We start from the raw sequence: 18,016 nt of genomic DNA, 5'->3' as shown, positions 1-18,016 counted from the left end.
AACACCAGTTAAAGCTAAATGGCTACCTCTTCTCTGAGGGAAAATAAAACTAGTCTTTTATCTGACAGGTTAAAAAAGCCATGATTGCATGAAAATATAAATGTTGTGCACATCTTTTTAAAGAAATTCCTTAAAATTTTGAAATGCTTTGAATTTTGATTTTGTATTTTGAGGGTACCTCAAGTGTAGAATGATCATGCTTTTTGTTTTGTAAAGCACAAATATATTTTAGATACTCCATAACATATCATTAAATATTTTTCCCACAGAGAGAAACGAACATTAAAACAGGAAAATATGAAAGGATGGGAGGAGAAAACACATTTGTCGCTAGAGAAAATAAAAACATAAGATTTATTTTTAAGTATTTTCAATGTATTTGAAATAGTTAAAATCTGCAGTATCAGAATATGTATTCTTTGTTTTATGAAATTATTTGTAGCATTAAGTTTAATTTCTATTAAATTTTTCTTGTTTTAAATCAAGTCTATACATTTAGATACATTAGACACTAAATATACTCTGCTCTGTTAAAAATTAATATACTGTATACATTTCTTTTAGAAACAAATTTTTATTCATAACTTATTTTCCCGACTGTAATGAACATGATTATTTGTTAAAGTCTGTGGACCAGGCATGATACAGGAATCAGCTGTCGTTTCAAAAAATTAAAGCCATCACTTAAGTAGAAGTCAATATCATCTTAGTCAGTGAAGCATTGTAAATGGTCTGATGGGTATATTACTGAACAAATGATCAGATTGTGGAACCTCAGAACTGCCTGGGTTTTCTCTTTAAGTGCTTGCCCTTTGTTTAGTCTGCTGAGTAATAAGCCACACTTTTAATTAAAAAACGTTTTTTAGCTGATTAATACATTTAGCCTACACTTTATTCAATAATAGTTTAAAATAGCTTAAATGTCCTTCAGGGCTTATAAAAAATTGTATAATACTTAACATAAAATAGGACAGCCTTTTCGATTCTTTGGTTAAACAAAAGCATATACAGTAAAGAACTTAATGGAGTTCAGATTATGCATTCTACTATTCATATATTGTTTTTATAGGCCATCTGTATAGGACCGGAAAACATGCAGATAATGTATCCAGCTATATTTGACCAGTTATTGGCATTTGTAGAATTTTCCTGTAAGCCTCCACAGTATGGACAGCTAGAAACAAAACACATTGCAAATGCAAAATATAATCAGGTAACTTGCTATAAATTATATTTACTCTGTAAGATTTCATGGCTTATAGATATAGTCAGTTCCACTTAAGATGGACTTTGATTACCCCAGAAAATTTTCATTCACAAATAAACTTTCATATGTATGTTAATAGTTTAAGCTGAAAAGAAACACTATTTGGAAGACCTTTTCTGTGTTCCTTTTGTGTGTTTGTTTGTTTATTACTTTCTTTTCCCAAGTGGTTCTCCAGAAAGTTTGGCCTTGCATGTTACTCTTTCTTCATAGTTCCCTTCTTTGTGTCCTCATTCCGCTATAAAATGGCTTCTAAATCCCTAAGCCTAATCTTATCTAAAATAGATATCTGCAATACAAAATGAAGAAATCTGTGTGTACTAAATAAGTCTACTACTGGTGTGAAATTTAGTTGGATTTTACATAAAAGATTTTTATAGCCATAGTTGGCAAATTTTAACTTTGTTTTGGCTTAGGGGAAAAGTAAATTTCTGAATGCATGCACATGCTGATTTTGTTCACTCAACATAAAAATTATAATTTTACATGGTCCGAAACGTAGTTTTAATGTGTATTAACTTTTCTCATTCTATTTGTCTTGCAACACAATGGAATCACAATAGATCCAACTATTTGCACCGGTGAGTTAAATTTCCTAAAATTGTCCTAACCTATTGGCAACAAATAAAGTACATCTTTCCCAGTTTTTGATAGAATGCTCTATGTACTTTTCCTGATAGTTTTAATTTTTGCCTGGCTGAAAATTATTCTTTCATGAAGTACATATCTCTTTGAAAACTTTGCACATAATATAATCTGGCCTAAAACCAAGGCCTAAACTTTAAGACAAAGAAGCTTTCTCTTTGAAAACAATACGATTTCATTTAATCTCATTTTTATTTTAACTCTGTGAAAATATTACTTTCTAGGCGGAATGGGTAGCCTTGAATTATGTACCATTTGCTGAAAGGTCTTTAGAAGTAGTTGTGGATTTATACCAAAAAACAGCCTGTCACAAAGCAGTGGTGAATGAGAAAGTACTCCAGAATATTATTAAGGTATTTTTTTTTAATTTCCATACTTTCATTTAATAATGTATTATTGAAATTTCTCTTTAGGTAATAATATATTATCATATATTGAGATAAATGGAAAATATAATTTGTTATTATTTATAGTTACTCTTCTCCAACATTCATGGATATTATTTAGGAAGCCGTTTTTGTTTTGTTTTTTTTAATTTATTTATTTATTTTTGGCTGTGTTGGATCTTCCTTTCTGTGTGAGGGCTTTCTCTAGTTGCGGCGAGCGGGGGCCACTCTTCATCACAGTGCACGGGCCTCTCACTATCGCGGCCTCTCTTGTTGTGGAGCACAGGCTCCAGACACGCAGGCTCAGTAGTTGTGGCTCACGGGCCCAGTTGCTCTGCGGCGTGTGGGATTCTCCCAGACCAGGGCTCGAACCCGTGTCTCCTGCATTGGCAGGCGGATTCTCAACCACTGCACCACCAGGGAAGCCCAGGAAGCCGTTTCTTTAAAATGAGAAAGTTTTTTTAATGAAAAATATTTTAAAGTAAGAGTGAATTCGATTTTTTATGATTCTTAAATTTTGCCACATAAGACAATAAGCATCCTGTTTCTTAGGACAGGATGCTCTATGATTTTGGGGCAGATGAGCCTGAGAGTGTTCCTCATCTGTAAAAGAAGGGTAATACCAATACAAATTTCATGTCTTAACCATTAAGAGATTCAATTGAGATATGGCATTTAATGATACTTGCCAAGTAGTCAGTGTTGAATAAAAAGTTAGGTTCCCCCTTCCCTCAATAGACAAGGAAATAACTGCCATGGGGATCTTGGCAAGGATTAACAGAAGTAACATTTGAAGAAGGAGTACCAGCAAAAAGGGAGAAGGAGATATAGATCAATTAAGCAATATAAAAGATCATGGTATATTTTTAAAGCAGTGTTGAGAAATCCCACTTAGCGAGGTGGCAGGGCCTGGAATAGGTCTGAAAAAGTGGCTATGGGGGCTTCCCCGGTGGCACAGTGGTTGGGAGTCCGCCTGCCGGTGCGGGGGACACGGGTTCGAGCCCTGGTCTGGGAAGATCCCACATGCCACGGAGCAGCTGGGCCCGTGAGCCACAACTGCTGAGCCTGCGCGTCTGGAGCCTGTGCTCCGCAACAAGAGGGGCCGCGATGGTGAGAGGCCCGCGCACCGCGATGAGGAGTGGCCCCCGCTCGCCGCAACTGGAGAAAGCCCTCGCACAGAAACGAAGACCCAACACAGCCAAAAATAAATAAATAAATTAAAAAAAAAAAAAAAAGTGGCTATGGGTATTACAAGCCATCGTAAAGCATCAGATTTTATTCTTTAACCATTGAAGGTTTGAACATGGAGGAATGACATGAATCAGCTTGTATTTTTTAAGGCATTAAATAATCAGTTTTCTGTACTCCAGAGCACTTCATTGATGCCACTTACTACATTGCATTGTGGTTAATTGGACAAGGCTTTTCCTTCCTCAGAAATTGTGAGCTTCGTGACAGCAAGAACTGAATTTTCCAGTTCCATATACATTTACTGAGTATATACTCTGTGCCAATCTCTGTATTAGTTGCTTAAATATTTTAAAAAATAAATGTATAAATCAAATATATTTGCTGTGCTTAATATTCCCTTGACATTGGTAAAATATTAATCTAGTAGTAAACCATACTTTTCATTTATCTAATCTTGAGTTATAACATGTTAATTCAGAGTGGCCGGTGTATAATTTAGTATTCTTTTGTTTGCATATGACACAAATTCAGGCTCTGACTAGCTTTAACAATAAAGGGACAGGCTTAGTTGGAAAATTCAGAGATGGAGGGCTTTAGGATTGGTTGATCCAGTGGTTCAGTACTATCACCAAAAACCAAAAATTTTTTCCCTGTTCTGCTTTCCAAGGGGTTGACTGCATCCTAACTATGTTTCTTCTCATAGTTGTAGGCTAATAAAGGGATTATATGTCAGTAGCAGGTGTGTGTTTATCAGATTCTTCTTAAGTTACTAAAATTAAGTGAATCGGCTTTAGTCCCATGCCCAGTCTTGAATCAGTGATTATGGCCAGAGAAATGGAGTAGATTGATTGGCTTAATAAACTAATCATCTCTTTACCCTAATTTCCAACTGGATGTGGGGAGGGGAAAGAGATAAATAGATTCTGGGTAGGCTAATTATCTGTTAGTGGAGGCCCATTTCATGCTAATATGTAATGGTTCACATGTTCACTGTGTGAGTATTCAGTAATCATTTGTGTGGAGGATGATGAAATCAGGTTTTATGTTCACTCCATAACATTAAAATATGAAAATGTATCTCATCTACTCTTTATCTTTCTCAGACTAGAATTTTTATATAAAAGCTGAATTTTCAGTCTAATGCACATTATCAAACTACCATATGCTGAAACTATTTATTGATGGTGCTCTGGGATAACTCACTGTGATAGTTTGGTCAGTCTAGTCTTAGTTGTTGGATAGTACTATGACCAGAGAAATTCATTCTGAACCACTGAATTAGTTCTTTGATGATTAACAGCAACCTGTCTCAGAAGTTGACCAATTAAAAAGTCTCAATATTTTAGTCACTAGACATAGTTCAGATGCTGTGCTGTGTTCTCAAGGGTTAATGATAAAATAAACCAAGTTCTTGAATTATCAGCTTTTCTCAAATATTTGGAAAAGGAAAAAAATACATTAAAATGTTAGTGTAGAGTATAAAATTCAAAGAATTCTAAAGATAAAGTATAAGACTTCAAAGTAATGATACTCTAGGCCATGTTTACCTAACCATTAGTGAAAAAATATAAGCAGTATTGATCTCTCTTGGATGGGAGAAACCCCATCAGTCAAATTATTTTCTGCCAGGAGAACTAATTTTATAACATCAAGTTGGAGAAGCTGCAAAATTGTAAGTTTCTTACTCTTAACTTTTCAGAAAACATCTCTATTTTTTATGATGCGAAACCGAGGTTCGAAAAGGTTATTATTCACTCCTTATTCAGGGTCATTGTTTATAAAATTGACACAGGACTTAAAAGTATACCTTTCTAGGGAATTCCCTGGCAGTCCAGTGGTTAGGACTCTGTGCTTTCAGTGCTGAGGGTGCGGGTTCTGTCCCTGGTCGGGGAGCTAAGATCCCATATGCCTCAGGAAGTGGCCAAAAAAAAAAAAGTATATCTTTCTAGGCAGTATGATTTGAGGACCATGTCTGAGAATTGGTCTTTCTAGAAAATAACATCCTATTTAAAATGAAAATACCTATGTTATTATTTTTTGCTCTCAGCTATAGTTTTTTTAAAAGTAATTAAAGCTGTGTGTGTTTGTTTTAATTAGTACTTATCTTAAACTGTCTTTATTTTCACAGACTCTTAGGGTTCCTCTCAGCTTGAAGTATTCCTGCCCTTCTGAAAGCACATGGAAACTAGCAGTATCTTCTCTCCTCAAAGTTCTTTCTATTGGGCTACCTGTTGCCCGGCAGCATGCTTCTTCTGGAAAATTTGACAGTATGTGGCCAGAACTAGCCAACACTTTTGAAGACTTTCTCTTTACTAAAAGGTCAGCTTATTCATTTTTACAGTTAAGACAGTCTTTCAAGAAGTACACATTATACCTGTAATTGCTCTAAAAACAGTATTTCTCATTATTCATTAACAAAGTAATTGACTCTTAAGATTGCTAGATTGTATACAAAGAAGAAGTGGATTAGGCATTTATCCACTGGGTACATTATCTGTGAGTAGTGGAGATTTTTGCTCTTTACAGTGTTTTGGTTGTAAGACAGGGGTCTATATATAAGGTCACATGAATGCATCATAATTAAGGAGCCATGGTTTTAACTCGATGAAGTTAAGAAGGTCCATTTTAAAAATCTGATGCCCATTTAGCATTACAAGAGAAAAACAACTTCAGAAAATGAGTTTTTTTAGAATAAATAAAATCATTGGTAATAACGAACAGCTCTTTAAGATGTTTAAGTTTTGCAAAGAAGAATGGAATTTTCATTGTATACATTCCAACTGAGGGTGTATCTTAAGGATACTATTTTGACCCCTCACTGAATGAGAATAAGGTAATTAGAATACGGAATTTTTTGAATGAGGAGTCTGCTGCAGTCTCTCTAGAGCTATACTATCTAATACAGCAGTCACTAGCTACAGTTAACTTAAATTTTTAATTAACTAAGTCACATTAATAACTCAGTTCTTCATTCTCACTAGCCACGTTTCAACATTGCCATGTGTGGCTAGTGGTTGCTCTAGTGGGTACTGCAGATCATTGAACATTCCCATCATCACAGGAAGTTCTGTTTGGCAGCACTAATCTCAAATGTGCCATTTTACTAAAGATGGACTTAACCAGTAATAGCTGTGATAGGTAGGTAGTCTTCAGTACTCCTACAATCTAATTTTCCTTTTTGCTAGAGTGGTGAAATTCTATGACAACAAAAGTTTTTCTATTTTTTTTTATCCATTAATCTTTTTTTTTTTTTTTTTTGTGGTATGCGGGCCTCTCACTGTTGTGGCCTTTCCCGTTGCGGAGCACAGGCTCCGGATGCGCAGGCTCAGCAGCCATGGCTCACAGGCCCAGCTGCTCCGCGGCATGTGGCATCTTCCCGGACCGGGGCACGAACCCGTGTCCCCTGCATCGGCAGGCAGACTCTCAACCACTGCGCCACCAGGGAAGCCCCATTAATCATTTTTTAAAACTATAGAAGGATGAATGTGTCATGCACTGCTATTTAATCATTAAAAATTGTTAGTTTGAAACCATTTAAATTATAAATTTCATATACTTGAAGAAAAACCTACATTGGCATATTGATAATGATCAGATGAGTCTACACAGAATGATTTAACTGAAAAGTTTCTATCTTTCTAATGTGGTTTAGTTATTAAGTAAAGAAAAGTTGTAGAGTGCAGAAGGTTAACTTACATTTTTCTCTATAAAGTCTTCTCTGATATTTCAGAATTGGAAGTAATGACATGTGATCGTAATTTCTGTTTCCATAACTGGTCAGACTTTGTTTTGCTTTCTTATATATTTCTCAACTCTAGAAATCTTATTAATACCAATGCAAGCATATTCTTTATATTGAATATATGCAGGAAAATGATAGTGACTCACAAAGCATATCTAAGCAAATTCTGTTTTCATTTTTAAAATAACCCTGGGTATTTGAGTTCCTTTGTGGACTCTGTTGCCTAAGTCACTACGTTAATTTGTATGAAGCAAACAGATTTAGAAATTTAAACTTTTCTTTTTCTTTCTCAATTATCTGTCTGTATATGCATGTTGCCCTATTAATAAGTTGAATGAGCTTAGATCAGTTTTTTTGAAATGAGTAAAACTTCTTTAAGAATTTCTTTTCCTATGACTGAGTCTTTCCACCATCTTTCTTATTCTCAAGTTTCTTATTGAACATTCTTCATTTTCCAAGCTTTGTTCTTATTTTATTAAATTCAGTTTCTTAAGTACTTTCTTTGTGTACAGGAAAGTAGGTAGAGAAACAAAGGCCTAATAATAGGTAATTAACATTTTATGTAATTTTTTATTCATGCAGTTGTAGTATAATTTCATTACAGTATTTTGCCTGTTGGAGGCCCTACTTACATTAAAGGTTTGAGTATGTTGAAAAATCACACAGTTTAAGAAACAGTTAACATAGAGGATAAGAGCATTGACTCAGGAGCCAGATTACCTGGATTCAAATCCCAACTGTACAACTTTGTAACTGTGATATTTTGTACAAGTTATTTATGTTTCAGTGACTCATTTTCCTCATCTGCTAAATAGGAATAGTAATGCTACCTAACTCATAGGGTTATTGTGAGGATTAAATCATTTAAATGAATGCTTAGAATAGTTCCTGGAATGTAAGTGCTTCTATTAAAATGCTTGCTCCTACTATTATCCTCATAATCATTATTTCTTTCACTTAAGAGAAACTGACATTATCCATATCCTTTACCGTGAAACAGCTATATTTTAAACTAAAAACTTAAAGACCAAAACTTTAAATAACTGGGACTAGGAAATTTACCCCTAAATTTGGGGTTTTTTTAAACGGCTAGAAAAAAAATAAAGGTACTAAATTCTGGTACTAAGTAACACAGAATCAGTGTTCTAAGTTGTGGTTATTCTAGTTATACATTTAAGCCTTCTACTGCATCAAGTAATAGAAAGATACCCTGTATTGAGAGGAGATCTGATTGAGAGGAGAGGCCTACTCTTGACTCTGCCACCTACTTTCTGTTCACCTTGAACTGGTCATTTCCTCTCAGTTGGCATCATTGTCCTTAATTGTAAGACTAAATTAACTGATTTGACTAGTTGTAAAAGTCCACAATTATTTTATGTATTTTGACTTAATGTTTTAATCAGTGTTTTTAATTGAATAGTTTACATTGATAAAGCCAATTTAGTTTTTATTTCATAGTCCAAAAATACCTTAAGGCTCAAAGTGAAAGCTTTTATTAGTTGATGATAAAAATGCAGTGCTCACTAAGAGAACTTAAAAACCATGCACACTTTCACAGTTTCTTGAGAAGATTTTGCCTTTGTTTTTGTTTCCCAAATAATTGATTACTTTGGAAAATCACAAACTGTTAGATTTTAAATTTTATTTTATGGCGCATATACACAATGTTCTATAATTGAAATCTATCAGTAGTAGTATTTGAACAGTAGGAAGAGTGTTTGGAATAGCATGACTTAGGTTTTTAGATAATATGAATAGTTGAGTATCTTTTATATTGGAACATTTATAAGTTTTTTAACCTAATTGCTGATACTCAAAGACTGTGTGAATAACCATACCTTTCTCTGTGATGTTTCCCAACTGTTTATGGTCTGCAAGCTGCTTTCATACAGTAACAGCAACAGTACAGTAACAAAGAAAACAAATAAAACCAAAATCAGCTAGAAGAAACAGGAGGCTTTTGACATCACTGAGGACTATCATAAGTGAATGAATTGTTTAAATGAGTGAAAGAAAAACAATTAAAAATGAGAAACATAAGGACTGTAACCTGGTGGACACTTAAAGTCTGTTAGGAATTCATTCAGCCACCCTTTGAGTACCAAAACACGGTACTTGTCCTCTAGAAGACACGTGGGCTAGTGGGAATTGATACAATTAATAGTCTGTTGACCTTCAGTTAAAAATCACTAAGTACTACCCAAAAGAATTGAAATGAAACGTGTTCACACAAAAACTTGTACACTAATGTTTGTAGCAGCATTATAACAGCCAAAAAATGAAAACAATCCAAATGTTCAACTGATGAATGGATAGATTAAATGTGATATGTACATCCATACAGTGGAATATTCAGCCATAAAAAGGAGTGAAATACTGATGCATGTTACAACATAGATGAATCTTGAAATCATTACGCTAAGTGAAAGAACCCAGACACAGAAGGCCATATATTATATGGTCTCATTTATGTGATACATCCAGAATAGGCAAATCAGTAGAGATAGAAAATAGATTCATGATTACCAGAGTTGGGAGGAGGGTAGAATGGGGAGTGACTACTAATGGATACAGAGTTTCTTTTGGAGGTGATGAAAATGTTCTAGAAGTAAAAGAGGTGACCATTGCACAACTTTGTGAACATACTAAAAAGCTGAATTGTGCAATTTAAAAGGGTGAATTTTATGGTGTATGAATTATATCTCAAAAAATAATTTTAATGTACCATTCAGAGAGAACTGATGAAAATACACATAATACTTTATCAGTTTGAAGCCTCTTTTCTTTCAAATAAAGATTCATGAAAAAAATTTTTTTAAATTACTAACTACTGTACTCCTCAAGCTTAGAGACTATACGGATCTTATATGGCCCATTTGTACCTACAATATTGACTATCCCACTTTATAATTGATAGGTAAATTCTGTTAATCATCTGTGTTTTTAAAAGCTCGGCCAATGTTTTTTGATATGCTCACAGTATCTAGAAAGGATACTAACTCTAAATTAAAATAAATAAACATTAGTGTGAGTTCTGAGATCGGAAGATTCAACCTGTGCACAATGGAATAAATTCCTGATTTTATTGATCATTAGGATTAGGAGGAGTGAACCTTTCAGCTTTGTATGCTACTCTCTTCCCTCATTATAAGATATTTTAAAACTACAGTTCAGGGGCTTCCCTGGTGGCTCAGTGGTTAAGAATCCGCCTGCCAATGCAGAGGACACGGGTTTGAGCCCTGGTCCAGGAAGATTCCACAGGCCGCGGAGCAACTAAGCCTGTGCGCCACAGCTACTGAGCCTGCGCTCTAGAGCCCGTGAGCCACAACTACTGAAGCTCGTGCACCTAGAGCCTGTGCTCTGCAACAAGAGAAGCCACTGAAATGAGAAGCCCTCGCACTGCAATGAAGAGTAGCCCCACCCCCGCCACAACTAGAGAAAGCCCGCGTGCAGCAACAAAGACCCAGTGCAGCCAAAAATGAACAAATAAATAAATGAAATCTATTTTAAAAATTGGAAGTCTCAAAAAAAAATAAGGTTCAGTGTTTCTGATATGTGATCCCAATAATATTAATACTGTATGTTCCTGATAAGCTTTTTTTTTATTAGTACAATAGTTAGCCAATTGGTATTTGTCTTTGTGTGTGTGTGTATTTTAATACCTGTGGTTAGATAAACCAAATAATACCAAATAGAGCAAAAATAGCTCTAGATACAAAACTCTATACTGTACCTCTAAATCTAAATATGATAATACTGTTTTTACATTTATAACTTTTATAAAAGAAAAGAACTTAGGCTCAAATATATAAATCTAGGTTCAAATTGTGGCCTTGTCATTTATTTACGATGTGTTCTTGGTCATATTACTAGCCATTCGAACCTTCAGTTTCCTCTTCTGTCAATTACATGATGATACATGTGGTTACTGTGGAACATAGGACATAATGTAAATAAAGCTCATAATACAGTGGCTGGCTCTCTAATTTTTGCTGTCATTATTATTGTTATAATCATTACCATCCTATTCTCAGCTGTTTTTAAGTGCTTAATATTTCATTGTTTCATAAGTTTAATAGAACTATACTGCTCATTCTTATTCAGAGCCACAGGGTCTAGAATTAGCTTTGGTTCCCTCGGAACTGTTGATTTATTCTGATCTTGTTGGAACACTGTTCTGTTTTAGAAAGTCTGAATCAGTCCACTTCTTTCCAGATGTTCTCTATCTTTTACTGTAAAGATATTTAGTATATTGTATTTATTACAAATTAATGCTCAGTGGGCTGTTGCTGAATGAATAATGCAGCATCTTGACTAAGGCTCTTTTAACTTTCTCTGAAATTACTGACAATATAAGTGAATTCAGTTTTTGTCACAGTGGTAATTTTTGCTGTAACTCCAGTTGATAGTATCTTTACTTTTCTTCGTTTTTCATTCATAGTATTAAAAGAAGTTTTGTTCTACAGGTTTTATTTAGTTCAAGATTGGACTAATTATTTTTGTAGCTAGAATTTCATGTTTGTAATTAGCTTAGTCATTTATACTAATTAATTAAAAATACTGTTCTTTTAAATAACTGATAATGTTCTAACTTGGGTGAGAAAATATATTTTTTTGATACTCGAATTCTGTTTATTTTCTGTTTGTATTTTAAGGAGATATTTTACCTTTAAAAATCAAGTCTTTTATTTATTTTTCTTTTAGCATACCTCCAGATAACCTCTCTATTCAAGAATTTCAAAGAAATGAAAGTATTGATGTTGAGGTGAGGAAGCTATTTAAAACATTTTCCTGTGACCATTTATGAAAACCAAATAGTAGAAATGTTGAAACTGTAAAATTGCTAAAAAAAAAAAAAAAGTAAAGTGATAGGTTGAGCTTGAACCTAAAAGCATTAAAACACAAAGGTTAAAGTTTAATTTTTAAAGCACTGACATTTAAAAAATTAATTTCTTATATTTGTTAGCTTTGTGCTGTGTGCATGTTGTCCAGATACTTAGCTGTGTCCATTTAATAATTTTAAACAGTTGGTTTAGTAAAATAAATCCATCAGTCAGTGAGCATGTATTTGAGAGCATACTTTATAGTTTGACAAATCAGATATTTGTATTTAAATTAATCAATAAGTTGCTCAGATTTTTTATTTTTAACCAGATGTAGAAGCAAATAATGAATGTTTTTTTAAAGAATATATTTTGCTGATATAACTGGAATTTAAAGAAGTAGTTTTTGGTTATGGATTTTTTTTGTTGGGGGAGGTTATTTTTTCCCTTTAAGTGGGATAAGGGAACTTTTAAATAAAGCAAATCAAATAAATTACATAGAAAGCATAGGCATCATATCGATATATAGATGCAAAATATTGCCTTTTGTCCCATTGCTATGTTAACTCTTGAAAACTCCTCAAACTTTTCTTCTTTCTCTTCAAAAGGCAAAATAACACATTGTATGTTAGAAATAAACTATTTAACAAAAATGAATATAACTTCTTAATGGCTCATTTTTATGGTTCTAAAAGGAGATTTAAATCATGTTCTTAACCCTGTTTTAGATACTTTATTCTAACATGGATACATTTCATATGCTGATCTTTTTCTCCAGAGCGCTCTTTGCATTTATCATGTTGCAGATCAAAATTTATTGAAGTTTTTGTACAGTAAACAGTTTACAGTATTGACTATTTTGTAATAAAGTTATTTACTAAGACAGATGAGGGAAACAGACTTATTATCCTGCATATTAACGTTAAAATGGTTGTATACTTCTATTAAGAAAGATTCTTTAACTGATTTTCTTTTAAAATAAAATTTAAATTGTACTCTAGAAATTATCATTTGAGTTAGTCTCTTTCAAGAAAAAAAAATACCTTTGAATTTGCATCTTTTGTTTTAGGTAGTTCAGCTTATCAGCACTGAGATTCTACCTTATGCCAATTTTATTCCTAAGGAATTTGTTGGTCAGATAATGACTATGCTTAATAAGGGATCAATACATTCTCAGTCATCTTCATTTACAGGTATGTTATTTCAATATATTTTTTTTTAATGTTAATAAGTATTGAAGCACTTTTGAAGAAGTTCACTTCTACTAGAAATGTTTACTCCTACAATTGTGGTAAATGTAAACAGGAGAATGGTTAAGAATGTGATATAGAATATTAAGCTTTATGAGGGGAAAACATGGTAAATATTCTGTGATGAATTAAATTGCAAAGCACTTATGGAATCCACCTAAATCATTGCAGGCTGACATAAATCACCAGTTTTGTGAAGTCACGGATTATTGGGAGGTAATGAATGTGTATTCTGCCACTTAGTAGTTGGTTAAGTGTGGTTTTTTTTTTTTTTTGCGGTACGCGGGCCTCTCACTGCTGTGGCCTCTCCTGTTGCGGAGCACAGGCTCCGGACGCGCAGGCCCAGCAGCCATGGCTCTCGTGCCCAGCCGCTCCGCGTCATGTGGGATCTTCCCGGACTGGGACACGAATCCGTGTCCCCTGCATCGGCAGGCGGACTCTCAACCACTGCGCCACCAGGGAAGCCCCCTAAGTGTCAGTTTTGTCATCTGTAAAATAAAGATATTAATACCAACCTCTCAGGACTATAATTGCAGAGCTAGTTCATTTAAAAAAAAAATCCTTAACATTTGTTAGAACTAAGATTTAGTGAATGACCACAATGTGCAGGGTATTATGCTAGAATATTAATCTCATCCCTCACAACATTTCTGTGAGGATAGGTTCTACTGTATTACAGAGGGGAAATGGGTTTAGAAAGGTTGAAAATAATTGCCCACAGTCTTAAGGCTGGAGACCAAAGTTCATCCTTAAAAAGAACCACATGCTTCTTTTGATGTACCATATTGGGAGATGAGAGGTAAGTTGGTTTTTGCTATTATTTCTTTTTTTTAAACCTATGCTCAAGTGTTAAATGTAATCGTGGTACCATAATGTGATTTTTTTGGTGAGATAATTAAAAAGTTCTAAATTTGTGCCATGCATATCCTTAGTCCCCAGAATTTACTGGAGCTGTGACTAAATTCTACTAAACTGTGGTAAACACTTTAAAGAGCATTTCTATGTACAGTTTGACCACTAGATACTGCTTACTTCACAAACTGGTTCTTTTTCCTAGCCCAGACAGTTTTTAAAATTAATCTGGTAAAGTACAGGTTTGAAAACATTAGCACCTCAGAGAACAAATTTTGAAGTCCATTTATCTTAATTTAGTCAACTTTTTATTAAGAATATTTAAAAATTATAAATTTTTTATAAAATACATTTTAAGAACCATGTTTATAATTATATGTAAATATTCTAAGCTAAATAAGGATTACCAAGTTACCATGTATACTTTTCTAGCAGTTTTCTGATGATACCTCTTGCCATTTATAATATTAAATGTACCAAGATAAAGAAGGTACATGTATGTTCTTCCAGTGACTTGACCATTGGACACAAATTTCTCAGCTTTAACTTGGACTTTTCTTTAAACATATACATACAAAGTCTTTCCTGCTAATAAACAAGACTAGGCTATAAACACAGAGGTTCCAGTGATTATTTTTGGTCCCCTGCTCTTAAGTATGATTTGACAGCCACAGCTCACAGGCGTTTGAGGAAATCTTCCAACACAAAAGAGAAAGACCAAAACAAATGAGAGGGTGAAAGAAACTGGTAGGAAAGAGATAAAATGCAGAGCCATAGAAAACATTTATTTAAAAAAATATATAATTAGGATGCTTAAGGAGATAAAAGATTTTACATTCATGAAACAAGAAGAATGATATTAAAATGGGACAATCAGAACACGAAAGAGCTCAAAGAAGCTAAAAATATGATAGCTGAAATATGTTCAATGGAGGGTTGGAAGAAAACATTAAGAAAATATAACCCAGAAGTAGAGCAAAGACAAACAAGTGGACAGTATGAGAAGAAAGAAATAAAATGGATCCGAGGGATCTAACATCTGACAATAGGTCTTCCAGAAAGAGAGAATAGAGAAAAGCTAGGAAAGGAAATTATCAAAGAAACAAACTGAAGATACAAATCTGCAGATTAAAAGCGGTCTCTCAGTACCCAGAATAGTGAAAGAAAAAAGACTCACAATAAGACATGTCATCATGAAATACCAGAATAATAGAAATAAAGAGAAGATTTCAAAAAGAAAAGAAAAAAGTTCAAACACAAAAGAGTTGTATCAAAAGGACATTGCAATTCTCAGCAACACTGCATGCTGAGAGACATTGAGGCTATGGTTTCATAGTCATAAATGGATAAGATTTTTAACATGGCGTTTTATACCTAGGCTCACTGTTGGCCAAGTGAGGAGTGTAGAATGGTAATGCTCAAATGTCAGTGTGCATTATCCTCTCCTGGAGTGAAGTCATTGCTGGACTGTAACCTCAGAGTTTCTGATTCAGTAGGTCTGGGGTGAGGCATGAGAATTTGCATTTCTAACAAGTTCTCTGGTGGTGCTGATAATGCTAGGAACCACACTTTGAGTACCACAGTAAAATGACATTTTCAGAAATGTAAGGTCTCAAAATTTTTACTTCCCATTCACTTTCTCAGGTACTACAGAATATGCCCTGTGAAAACAAAGGAGTAAATCAAAAATAGGGAAAGCATGAGGTCTAGAAAATAAGATATAACACAAGAGAGGAAAAAAACAACTCACAGGGTGAGGCCAAAGACTAGTTCCAGGATATAACTGGACAGTATGTCCAGAGAGCAACTAGTCCAGACTGGAGCAGCGGTCAGGGTCCAGGGAAGATGTTGCCAAGAGAAAAAAGGAAACAGACAGACAAACGGATTATTCCAAGTTTGACCATGTAGAAGATTGTTGAGAGGTACTCTAGTGCTGTAGAAGTGTATAAAAAGACCAAGACAAGAAAAATGTTGAAGTGATGAGAGTGGATAGTCTTACCTTGTTTTTTGACCTTGCCAGGAGGAAAACTGTTTCTCTGTGTGTGTGTGTGTGTGTGTGCGTGTGTGTATGTGTGTGTGTGTGTGTGTGTGTGGTATAAGTTTTTCATAGATGCTCTTTATCAGTTAAGGAATTTCCTTCTATTCCTAGTTTGCTAAGAATTGTGTCATTAAGGTGTATTTATTTAACCTTGTATTAACCATCAAACATTGTTAATTCTACAGAAGCAGAGATTGATATTCGTTTGAGAGAAGAATTTTCTAAAATGTGTTTTGAAACACTGCTCCAGTTTTCCTTCAGCAATAAAGTCACAACACCTCAAGAAGGCTACATCTCACGGATGGCACTCTCAGTGCTTCTAAAGAGGTCTCAAGATGTACTACATCGTTATATAGAGGATGAAAGATTAAGTGGTAAATGCCCTCTTCCAAGGTATATGTATATATGTATTTTTTTAATTAAAGAAGGAAATACACTGTCATAGTTATTAATACTTTTAAAAAGCTCTGGAAATCAAGTGTTTTCATAAGTGATCTGAACTTAACCTGAGCCTGTTTATAATTTTATTTATCCCATACAGTGTAAATATTCATAAGTTTTGCCGCAGATATATTACTGTGTTTTATTATGGGGTGCTTTTTCATACTGCTCATGGAGGTTAAGTAATATATGGTATATATACCAAATTACTTATTTTAATTCGAAAAAAATTGAATTCTAAAATATATCTTCTCAAAGATTTCTGGGTAAGGACTTGTGGATCTGTATGAACACATGATCGTGAATCTCTCTAGAGAGAAAATAATAGATAAATCATACTTTATGAACTTCCTAATTTGTTTTACAGTTATTTCTAGGTTTCTCTGTAAGTCATCTAGCCATATCTTAGATCTTCTTTTCATCTAATTTGCTTAATTAAGCCCTTGTACCTAAACTGATTTGCTTCTCATGTAGTCATGCCATGCCAGTTGAAGGGGATCTAGGTCTTTCTGCTAAGCCAAGGCTAATCAAAGTTGGGGTATATATCAGAATTCATCAAAAAATACAATCATAAATTGCAGTTATGTTGCCAATCTATTTTTTTTTTGCGGTACGCGGGCCTCTCACTGTTGTGGCCTCTCCCGTTGCGGAGCACAGGCTCCGGATGCGTAGGCTCAGCGGCCATGGCTCTCGGGCCCAGCCGCTCCGCGGCATGTGGGATCTTCCCAGACCGGGGCACAAACCCGTGTCCCCTGCATCAGCAGGCGGACTCTCAACCACTGTGCCACCAGGGAAGCCCCTCCAATCTATTTATTAATGTGTAAGTTAGAGGTTAAGGCAAAGCAAATGAAGCAAACAGAAAATAATATTGGAAGACAAAGTTATCAAAGAAGCAAACAGAAAATAATATTGGAAGACAAAGTTATCAAAGTCAGGAAAGAGTTAGGAAAATCATTCCAGGTCCCATCTCATAAGGCAGTAAATCAGTAACCCTAAGTCTTTGTTTACATTCTTATTTACTTAGAATAAATCTCCAGAGTTGGGATTGACCTGTCAAAAGATATAGACATTTTAAAAGGTTTTGATATATATTAAAAATTGCCTGTTAGAGACTTCTATCAGTTTATGTTCTCCCAGGAGTATATGACTATCTTTTCCCTCAATTTTTAGCAGTTTAAAATTATTTGCCATTTTATCACTTATTTTTTCTTTTTAAAAATTTGATGAATGAAGAAATATCCACATAGTAGTTTGCTTTTTTTAAATTTTTCTTTTCTTTTTTTAATTACCAATGCTTATTTGCCATTTGTATTTCTACTTCTAGCATCCACTGTATTTTGAATTTCTAGAACATAAATTATACCTTCCTAGTGGATTTTATACA

General features: G+C 34.3%; 1 protein-coding gene across 3 annotated transcripts in view; it reads left to right on the top strand.

Moving 5' to 3' along the window:
• The window catches only part of MON2 (MON2 homolog, regulator of endosome-to-Golgi trafficking), a 122,773-nt gene that overhangs the window by 88,804 nt on the left and 15,953 nt on the right, over positions 1-18,016 (top strand). For 2 of the 3 annotated variants that reach the window (XM_065888025.1, XM_065888024.1), the window contains exons 27-32: positions 1,070-1,213; positions 2,134-2,262; positions 5,615-5,805; positions 11,933-11,993; positions 13,121-13,244; positions 16,377-16,584. In XM_065888025.1, coding sequence (XP_065744097.1) covers positions 1,070-1,213; positions 2,134-2,262; positions 5,615-5,805; positions 11,933-11,993; positions 13,121-13,244; positions 16,377-16,584 — 857 coding nt within the window. Of the gene's footprint in view, positions 1-1,069; positions 1,214-1,827; positions 1,846-2,133; positions 2,263-5,614; positions 5,806-11,932; positions 11,994-13,120; positions 13,245-16,376; positions 16,585-18,016 lie in introns of all 3 variants that reach the window. The other variant, XM_065888023.1, reaches the window with a different exon arrangement.

This window comes from Phocoena phocoena, chromosome 11 (genome assembly GCF_963924675.1).
Source record: "Phocoena phocoena chromosome 11, mPhoPho1.1, whole genome shotgun sequence".
Taxonomy (NCBI): domain Eukaryota; kingdom Metazoa; phylum Chordata; class Mammalia; order Artiodactyla; family Phocoenidae; genus Phocoena; species Phocoena phocoena.
The sequence above is the reverse complement of the archived record's forward strand: the minus strand, read 5'-3'. Positions and strand labels throughout refer to the sequence as shown.